Genomic DNA, 10,613 nt, shown 5'->3' with positions numbered 1-10,613 from the left:
GTGTAGGTCGAAATTTACGAGCTTTAGACAGTCGGATGAAGGGACAAACGGGGCACTTTCGTCTAATTGGCACTGGCATTATGCCAAGTGCTGGGCTAAAGTTTAATCCCTGCCACTAAAGAACAGAAATCGGGGTTGCTGCATTATGCAATTGCATCATCAATCACTTAACCGCCAAGTGTCAATCACAGAGATACAAGTATTTGCTTTAAGATGCATTAAGGATTTTTATGCAGAAACAGATAGTATTTGGAAATAGATGATTTTTTATCCTTTCTTGTGTAAAATATATCGAAATAGTTGGCGTTGCTTTTTAGCAAATCCCCAGACTATATGGATTGCCTGTCTATTTAGGCATTCTCATATACTTGACTGAGGTTTAAGCATTAACTTTTACCTCTCAATAAAAAAATTCAAAGCGAAATGGAAGCTGCAGCTCTCCCCAATATTCCCAACCAAGAGGATGCGAATGCTGAGAAAGTAGTTGGAAATAATACTAGAGCAACTGCAGGGACTCAAACCGCAGAGGATTGGAATCGTTTTAAATGTGCTGGTAATTTTTTACAGAAAAGCTATATTATTCATATAAGAAATAATTGTATCTCTGAAATAGGTGAACCAATCCTAATCTTAGAACCAGAAACAGACCCAAACACAAATCCCAACCAAAAAGAAGTTTTTATGGTGACAGTCGATACCAAAACGAAGAAAGTATTAAATTTTCGCAAAGGTATTGTAACTTTAAACATGGGGGCCGGAGATGCCATGATGGCTGTGGATAGATCGCGTGGACGCCACATGGAGACCCATCCGCAAGCGCATCGTCGGCCGACTAACCCCCACTTGGCGCCATATATTTGTAATCTTTGCGCGCAGTACGTACGCGGCGGAGTCATAACTATTTGTGGCCATCTCTTTTGCTGGATCTGTTTGTGGCCCAACCTGCACAACAGCCGGTATCCGAAGTGTCCACGATGCTCCCATCTCCTCATTTTGCACAAGGATATGATACCCTTTCTGGGCGAAGGACCGCGTGCCCGGTCCGTTGATGGCCAGGTCGTGGCTCAGCCTGAAGCAGTTCCGCGCCCCACTGGAATGTACCTCTGTGATTCGAAGATTCCCAGCTGGTTTCGACTAAACGAACCCGCCGATGTGGGTCATCTTGGTTTGGCCACTTCCAATCATCGAGATCTCTTAAGTATCCCTGAGCGCCTTCAGACCCATTATTTGGGCATCCGATTTGAGGCCCTCAAGTTGTTTCAGATAATATTCGCCGGAACTATGATCTTTTTTTGGTGCAAGTGCCTAATAACCTAATTGATTTTAGATAATTCACTGATGTTTAGTTATATTTTTGCTCACCAGCTCCTTCCATTCAATGCCAAAGCAAAATTCAAATCCTGAATAACAAAGTCAAGTCGCAATAAATTTCTGAGTTTAGTAAAGAATTATTACCACACAAAGTTTTGCACTTTGTAATGATTAGAATCAGAATAGTTTCCCTACAAGTTTTAATTGTTTCAAAATCTTGAAAATCCAATAATTGTTAGTTTATTAAATGGCAAGGCTGGGAGTGAGTTTATAATGATATAGAAAATTTACTGTTATCCTATAAATAAAAATTATTTTTGCACAATAAAGAATCATGGAACATAGAGGCAAAGGTTTGTAAATATTTTCTAAATGAAAAAGGAAAACAGTGCCGGAGTAATTTCTGGCTTCTCAGCGATTTTCTTGCAAGCTGTTCAGCAACTTGGCACAAACACGGAAATATTTTATGAAGTCTCCGGACAAGTCAAAGTTGTTGCATGCAACAACGGCAAAGTCCAAAGTCCCGGACCTAACTGCCCAGCTGAAACAATACATTCCTGAGGGCACTGCGAATACTTTGGCTTGAAGAAGCTTTAAGGCGAAAACTTTGCAGCGCTGCAACTTAATTTTAAAGCCCCAAAGAAGTGCATTATTCGATCAATATTCGTGGATATCGAGTTAGTCAAATTGAGTTATTATCCGGCTTTCGGTGACAGTCGGGACCAGCGATTTCACGGTATAATTCAGGGACATTTCCAGCTCGCGGCAAGTGCGTGTTGGTGTTGGAGGCTCTAGGCAATATTTACCATTAATTAAGCGAGAGCACAGCAGTCTTGGGAAATCCTTATTGCTGGGGAGGCGTTGAGCCAAGCGTCAGAAGTTAATGCGACAAGTACGTGGAGATGCAGTCGCACCGGAAGGATGCATCTGCTCCCTGTGATTCGGCTTTATTATTGCAGCTTTAATGGCATTTGTCGGCAGCACGTGTGTGCCTGCGAGGAAAATCCTTTCTCTGCCTTTGCGAGGACATGAAAATGTCCGCTGCAGCATCACGGAAAATTGATGCGTTTTAAATTGCATTAAATTCCCTGCAACGTAATCCCAGCTACTCGCACACAGACACGCCTCACAAAAGTCGCTATTGGCACTGCAGCGTGTGTGAGCAAATTAAATTAATTTTGTTTGTCTTTGTCCTGTTCCCAGGCGTCTGTTATGACGCTCTAGCTTCGAGTTACGTGTATCGATTACCCGCCATCCCAACATCATCCAGCCAACCGACAACCATGCCAGCCAGCCAGCCAACCAACCAACTTTCGCCTTTTGACTTTAGTTTCCCGTGGCCAGTCGAGCCAATTTGGGCGGCGCCAGTGCAAATATTTAGCAGTAATTAATTTAAATCAGCATCGACTGCAGGAAATGGCAGAAAACGCCAGCGGGCCCTGCAACTCTGACTCCTCCCGACGTCTCTGGATGGATCATTAAAATCTTCCGCCCAATGAACAACAAAGCGCAAGTAAATGGCTCGTCACGAGTGCTACTTTGTTCCCTTTCGCCTTCGCCAAAATATGGCCGGGCTTTGGCAGACATTTCAACTTAAATTATGCTGCCATGTAACACATGACGTATACGTAATTACATTCGCCGACGTAGTTATCAGTGTTGTTGGTTTGGCTTTGGATCTTCTTAAAGACAGAAAGTAGCCAAATAACTAAAAAATTTTGTAAAAGAGGTTTTTTTTTTAAATTTTAAAGAAAGTTTTGTAGAGAATAAATTTAAATGTAACCCTAAATTAAACCTTAAATCACAAATTGGTAACACTAGAAGGATATATGTACTTGTGTACACCATACAAATGTATTATAGCTAGTGGGATCATGGCCCTACAGTTTTCAAAGTGCCTGCCTACCGACTGCAGTAATTTCCATTTCAATTATAGCCTCTGACGCCTAGGATCCCATTTGAAAAGAGCGGTATATACGACAAGCGTCATTTAGGGTCCTTTCCACCAGCCCCACTCCATTACCACACTACCTTTCTGACTGCAACGGTAAATGTGGCTTTTATTCATTACATAATTACTGTTGTGTTTGCACTGCGGCAAGCAGCAGCTGTCCCCCGGGGCAGGGGTTAGTGCAACCAGCAGTGATTATGAGTAATTGTCAAGGTTAGTTGGAAATCTCGTTAGCTGGGGTTTGGTCCCAGCATGTGAATGCTGTCACTCTCGAGGGTTGACTCCGCTTTTATTGTAGTGCTAAATTAAAATTACACTTAGTGCAGTAGGAACCTGTAAGAATTAAGGCCGAATTAGGACTTATTCTAATAATAAAGACTAAAAAAGAGAGCTTAGTTCTAACTTCTAAGTTTCCCAACTTCCTGTTAAATATTGTCTAGAAAAAGACATTGAATAATACATTTCAAGTTTTGTTAGAATTTCAATTAAATGTGTCACATAATTGACATATAACTAGATTGCATTTCGAGCTATATTTTACTTTGAAAATATATATTATTAGAAGCTCTCTATTTCTTAGATGAAAAGTATGAATTGAAGAGGACACGTTCACTTAGAAAGAAACATCTTCCGAATGGCCATAAATAAATGCCCTCCACAACAACCACTCCATCGCAGACACAATGGATGAGAGTCTGGTAGTGGAAGGCCAGACAATTTCCCCTCTTCTGGCCGCATTTGTGCAAATAGCATGCACTATGCACGTTTCCGTTTCCGCTTTTCGGGCTTCACAGGCGTTGCAATTGTCGCTTGTTGCAACGACAGCCTCCGCCGCTTTGTCTCTCTGTATGGGTGTGTGTCTCAGTGTGGGTGTGTCACAGTCTGGCGCACATGGCGCATACTTTATGCATAACAAATGGCTGCTTAGTATATTGTTTAATTTATCAAGCATGAATTATTTATGTCGATCCTAGCGTCCTCCAATGAAATAAAGTCCAATGCAAAACTTGAACTTTGCTCCTGAATTGGCAAGCAGTAACTTTTCCTCTTGCACTGAAAGGATATACTTAACAAGCAATACATTTACATAAGCCTCACCCTTAATATCACCCATTTATTTCGGTAAGTGTATGACTGCTTTTAGGCTTGTCGAACAAATCAAATTTATGTTCGTTCCCAGTTGCATTTACCATACAGGTAAATAAACGGCTCTTGGGCCATAAAATACTGCATTGTTGCGACCACAAGGACCAACTTATTTCAACTTGTTGAAATGAAATTTTCAATTGAACTGCATGGCCTGGTGCCTGGTGCGTTGTGCAGGTGTCAAGAGCTCTAATTTAGATTTATTTCCGTTGATTAATTTGCATTCGAGTATGTTAGTTCTGAACGTGGCAGCTGATAATTGCCGACAAAGCTCAAGCGGCCAAAGGTGTCTGTGTGTGCATTTGTGTTGCATATATGACACTAACGTCTACTTGGGATCCCAGATATTTTGACACAATGGCACGTCAAAGCCAGAGACAAAAAATATCACAAAAGAATCACAAGACATTGTGTGCTTCTGCTCTGCTAACGAGTTGAGTTGCCTTGAGCTTGAGATTGGATTCACGCCGAGTTTCAAACGGGGAGCAACATTCAGACGTGCCCTCGTCTGGTTCACTTAAAGCCATATTGTGTTCAGATAACGTGTCTATTCAGACGAGAAATGATACGAGAGGCCAAAACAGATGCAAAACCAGCACAATACCCCATACAGCAGCATCAAACTTGCCTTCCTCGAGTAACAAGTTGGGCATAATGCGGAAGCTCAAAACTGTTGCATACACTCGACGTTCTTGCTGCAGCTCTGATGCCACAGGACCGGCAGTGGTTGCACCCACCACCCAAGGTCCACCCACCAGACCCGACGGATGGCCAAAAAGACGAGTTGCCCGACGCTTATCACCGCAAAAGTTTACCACTCTAGAGTCTAGCTCTGAAGTCTCCAGCCAGCGACTTTTTGCCGCTGCCGAGCTGTCAACGCTGAAACTTTGCAGCCGAAGCGGAATTCGGGCATTAAATAAAAACTCTTCATAAAATTATAAATAGTTTGAGGACTGTCGTAACCTACCGACAAGTGACGTAACTGAAATTTACCAAGAGTCAATGCTCATTATCTGAATTTTGGAAATTCCAAGGTTGAAATCAAAGGGTTTTAGGTTTAGACTCTAAAGCTTAGACTCAAAACTGATAAGTGTGAAAATTATTATCATTCGCTTATTAAAAACAAGAAAGGATAGGTGCTTGGTCCATAACTAGAATAACTATAACTGGAAGCAACTAGATTAACTAAAATGATGTTATGCATCCATTTTTAAAAGAACTAGTACGATAGGGACTTTAAAGAGAGGCAAGCTTTATCCTATATCTGCTTTTAACATACAAGTAATTTTTGAAATATGTATTTATTTTTTTGTATACAAAATGCATTTTATATAAATAATATTTTAATATAATTTTCAAACACTATAGTGCATAACTTATCCATTAGCTTGATTTTATTTCAGTAGCTTATGAAAAGTTCTCACTTCTGAAATGAAAATGTACGATTGCATTAATTTCAGCAGCGGCTTTGTATAAGCTTTGCACTTTGATGCAGTGCAATGGCCGATCATTTCCAGGTTAATTTATATATTTATTGGTGAAGGGATCATAGATTGAATAGTCGGTGACTGAAAATGGTAAATTTCCCGTGGGGCACTTGGCGAGGCCATTTAACTTTTAATCCATCAAAATGCTTTCAACAACGCCGCCTGCTCCTGACGAGTACTATGAAAAAGAGAAAATTGTTTTAGCCGGCGATAGCTGAAATGCAAACAGACAGGGGCAAAGTCTCCAATGATAAAAAATGAAAATCCAGACAGTCTGTCTGTGACATCCCATTGAAGGCCGAACGCTTTTCGACACAACGCATTTTAAGCAAATGAATCCTCATCCCAAGGGACTTCAAAAAAAGAAAAGTCGCAACAATTTTATTCTGGCATTGTCTGAAATGCGTAGGGCTGGCTGTCTGAGCTGCTTACTCTTTTTTCTTTTTTCCGGATAAATTGGATTATAATTTGTTTTAATTGGCAAAAGCCGAACACAGGCATAAAACAAACAAACAGATGAAGGGCTGTCTGTGAGCCCAAATGAAAATTAGCCACAAAATTACGCAGTCTGATGCCGCTTTCATTAGACTAATTGTGACTCTTGGGCGGGCGTGCGTACATTCCAGGCGACCCATCTCAGTGATTAGGCCCGGCCTTTGGCTTTACCTTTTGGCCAGAAGTCGGCACGAAGCCATGCGTGACAGTGTTAAATTGTGAGCCAAAAGCCCGTGTGTGTGCGGCTTTTAATTAGAGCCAAACAATGGCACAATCCTACCTTTCAGCCTTTGCCCCGCATATTAACATATGAACGGCAACTAAAATGTCAGCGGCTAGACTGCAAAGCCGGTGACTAAAAGCGACCCAAGGATACTGCTACTTCCAAAATCCTGGCCACAATTAAGCAACTGAGCCAGGTGAAATGGCGCCACTTTCGGCCCTAAGCCCCCACTCTCCTTGGCCCGGTCGGGTAAGACAAACAGCCATGGCAGCCAGTGGGCAAACAACTTGCAAGTTTCCCCAAAAGTTCCTGTTGCTTTTCCATCCAGCAACTGGATGTGTGCTTTGTGTGGGGGCAGAATGCGCAAGTTTGACTCCTGACCTCCGTTCACATTTGTTTTCCCCCCAGAAGTACGTAAATTGTGGTGCTCAGTTATTTTTGTTAGCGATTTGTTGGCCAGTTATGACCGGTTATAATCCATCATTTCAATGGTCATTTCGAGTTCAACGGGGTAAACATCATTTATCTTTTACATGGTTGGGAAAATATAAATCTCATTTCTGCAAAGATTAAGCTAATTAATCTGTTCAATGTTGAAAATATGATACGCCTACATTTTACATACTATCACATATTACGTATACGCACTGTTATGTTGATATACTCTTAGCGGGAGCGAGTTGCACTCGTTAACTGTAAGTACAAGATCATGACTCCCCTAAAATCATGAACATTTAATTAAGAGCAGACTCTGTAATAACATTTCAGCTTATGAGGCACTTAAGAACATTAATTAGCTCCTCCATGTTTCGGGCGGAATACTTCAGAGAACTCATCCAAATAGTTACGACCATACTGCATTCCTTAACCACTGAAGAGCTCTAAGTGTTTGAAGCTTAAAGCTTTAATTTTAATAAGTAGTGGGGAACCAATGTATAAATTTCCTGCCACATAAACAACATAAAATTCTGTTTCCTCTCCTCCTGGAACTTTTTTGTTCAACTTATGGAGCATTTGAAAATTACTCTGGCACCCCCCTGGGACATTGTATGTGCCAATTGAAAAAGCTCTCTCCGCTGGAGGTAGAATCAGCTGGAATCAATTAAAAATTCAACATTTATGTGTGCATATGCCACTTAAATAACAAATTCGAGAACACACCCTCGTCCTTATATTTCCATAAATTTATGCACCCCTCGAACTAATTTCTGCCAATTCGAGTACGAGAACATGACTGGGGGAGGCGATATGTTTTTTCCGAGCTTTTCCTATTTTTGCATATTCTGTGGGCGATGCTTGACCCGAATGTGGGCGGAGTGACCTCGTCGTCAGCGACCGTGGCCAATATTTTTGCTCTTTAAATTGCCCTTTTCAGGGAGAGAGTTTTCCCAGCTGGCATTTAAATGCTGCACACAGCATTCCTCCTCCTGGCGACCTTATAGTAGTATGTTGGACGGGTTTTGAGCCAAGACCTGGGCACCATAAATTCCAAGAGTTGCCATTAAAAATTACAAGTGCTGACAGCGTCACGTTCGAGGCCAGAATATCCTTATGGGCGTGAGAGGAAAATGCTTTTTATTTATTTTCCGTAGCTGGGCGTGTGTAGGCCCTGTGTTTGCTTTAACATACGTGAGCGCAAATAAATATTTGCAATTACATATCGTATTTATCAAGGAATGAAAAAAGTATGTCATCAAAGGAGCCAGCCTAGCTTTCGATTCCGTACTGGAGTATACATAATTGTTTGTGCAAAACCAAAAAAAAAATATTTGTATGTACGTGTATAAAAAACAAACAGATTCTCAGCCAGGCCCAGACGTTGGCAAATAAATCTGTGAAAATTCCGCGCCGTCTGCTCCTGCAATTTGTGCCTCCGCCCATCCTTCGTCCGTAGCATTATTTGATTTTGCATACATTTGCATTTTCATTTCAAAACACATGGCAAATTGATTGCTTTTACGGCTCATTTTGCCGACGCACTTCAACGCCGCTCGCTGCTCGTTAAGATATTTATTTCACCTTTCCTGTCGCATAAAGATAGGGCTTCTTCTTCCCGCGATACGCAAATAGAAAGAAGGCAGTATATTTGCTGGAGGTTGATGGCCTGTTTCTGTTTCCTTTTGGCAGATAAGCGACGTAATGTGGCCGAATGTGGCAATTGTAACTTTAAGGTCTGTTTGGTTTATAGTTATAAATAAAAATACTATTCGTTCTCCATTTCAAAAATAACATAAAGTTTAATAGAAATCATACATCCCCTCACACTATCTCAAGTTGCGCCAATTGAACTGCAATTGAACTCTGAGGGCGGGAAACTCAGACTCACACAATGCCCGCAAACAGAAACACGAACCAGGACCTATTGATTGCATATCAAGCTATTTAGATCCATTGTTCGGCTCGTAAAATCAAATCAGGGTATTGTTGGCCTAAGTTGTTCACACCTCCGCTCCTCGCTCATGCTCAAAGGTATATGCGTGAGTCATAAATTGATTTTCCCGCTGAGCTCGACGCCTTTTGTGTGCTGCCTTGCTCGACTTAATCGCACCTTTTGACGCCTTGTTAATGCCCTCCGTGGCGTGGAGTCCTGCCCAACTAACCGCCATTCCGGAACCACCACTTCGGGGCGCATAGAGCCCGATGCCAATGCAGTTGGGCGGGCACTCCTTGAGATTTCATTCATTGGGTTGCGTGCGGGGCGCAATTTATTGCATTGCTGTAAACACTTTTTCGACATGCCCTCACATTTCTGGGTCTCAACCGCCCATCAGGACACTTTGTAGTTCAATTTCAATTGCAAAGCACACGCACAGTGCGTTTCGTGTGAAAAGGTGAGGCAGGCACATCAAATTAGTTTACATGTTCTTTTTGTGCGTGTGCACTGTGAAAAATTAAGTATTTCAAGGGAAAATAATTTTAGAATCATAGTCTTAGGGTGTAAGCAAGCCTTGGAGCAATGATAAATTAAACGTAAGGTACCTTAATTATAATAAGTGGCCACTATACTTTTTTTCCTGTGCAGTTTCGCCCCAATAAGTATGCAGCAATGTTGGGGAACAAGCGCAAAAGGACACTCCCCATGTGCCGGGCTGAAAACGCGCTTCCTGGGGTGGCTGCCCCAGTCATACGCACGCAGAGCACACGAAAATGATTTAATGGCCGTAATGTTAGTTGAATGGTTAATTCACTTACGTTTATGGGCGCCGAACCCAAAACTCGCCAACCCTGGCACGGAAACACAAAGAGGAACAGGAGCAGGAGCAGAGCAGGAAGGACCAAGACCCGGACGCGAACAGGAACGGCAGCCCGGCACGGACAACTTTCCCGGGGGACCCATTCCCGGAACATATGTTCGGCTGCACTGAGTTACCAGTCGCATGTGTAATTATGGTTTAGATTTTATGCCGCCGCGCGACGTCGCGTCGACGTCTTTAATGTGTTTATAACGTATGAGTAATGTGGCTCTTTGGGTGCGCTTCATTTGAGGCCCTTGTGTTTTTAATTAGACACGAGTGCCTCGGGATGCTGATGCCTCTTTTGAGGAGTGCCATCAATCTCCTGACAGGGCATTCCATATCTCTCAGCCCCTGGCCACGCCCTCGGGCGCTTCATTTATTATTCGACCCAGCCCATGTCCCGGGGCACTGCCTCATAGTTTTCCCTTGAACATTTCTTATGCGCGTATGTGTCTCTGACGCGGCAATAAAAACTTTTTCATTAAGTCGAAGAAAGCGAACATTTTCGTAGTGTTGGGGTGGCGCGAGGGTCAATCCTCAATGCCAGACCACATCCTGTCAGAGAGATGGCCTCCGGCAGCTGCCCACAAATTCCGGAGCGTAGTTTATGAAAAACATTTCACGTCAATGTCAGTCAACAAAAGTGACAATTGGCAATGCATACATCACTTCTCCTGTTTCTACTTTTCCTATATGTTTTCTATTCGTACATATATATTTGAGGGGAGTTGGTGTTGATGTGACAAACGCTACGTGCATGACAA

At 42.4% G+C, this 10,613-nt stretch overlaps 1 protein-coding gene across 1 annotated transcript; it reads left to right on the top strand.

Moving 5' to 3' along the window:
- Positions 1–333: 333 nt before the first annotated feature.
- LOC108130403 (uncharacterized) lies at positions 334–1,463 on the top strand. Its single transcript, XM_017248807.3, has 2 exons — positions 334–553; positions 614–1,463. The coding sequence occupies exons 1-2, from the start codon at positions 424–426 to the stop codon at positions 1,315–1,317; spliced, it is 834 nt and encodes a 277-aa protein (XP_017104296.2). The 5' UTR covers positions 334–423; the 3' UTR covers positions 1,318–1,463.
- Positions 1,464–10,613: the final 9,150 nt, after the last annotated feature.

The sequence above is a fragment of the Drosophila bipectinata genome, chromosome 3R, assembly GCF_030179905.1.
Source record: "Drosophila bipectinata strain 14024-0381.07 chromosome 3R, DbipHiC1v2, whole genome shotgun sequence".
Classification (NCBI taxonomy): domain Eukaryota; kingdom Metazoa; phylum Arthropoda; class Insecta; order Diptera; family Drosophilidae; genus Drosophila; species Drosophila bipectinata.
Note: the sequence above shows the minus strand (reverse complement) of the source record. Positions and strands in the feature narration are given on the sequence as shown.

Bases quoted from the DNA above. Each gene is read 5' to 3' on its own strand.
- LOC108130403 (XM_017248807.3), top strand. From the start codon at position 424: ATGGAAGCTGCAGCTCTCCCCAATATTCCCAACCAAGAGGATGCGAAT. The intron at 554-613 runs GTAATTTTTTAC...TCTCTGAAATAG, and splicing joins GAATCGTTTTAAATGTGCTG to GTGAACCAATCCTAATCTTA.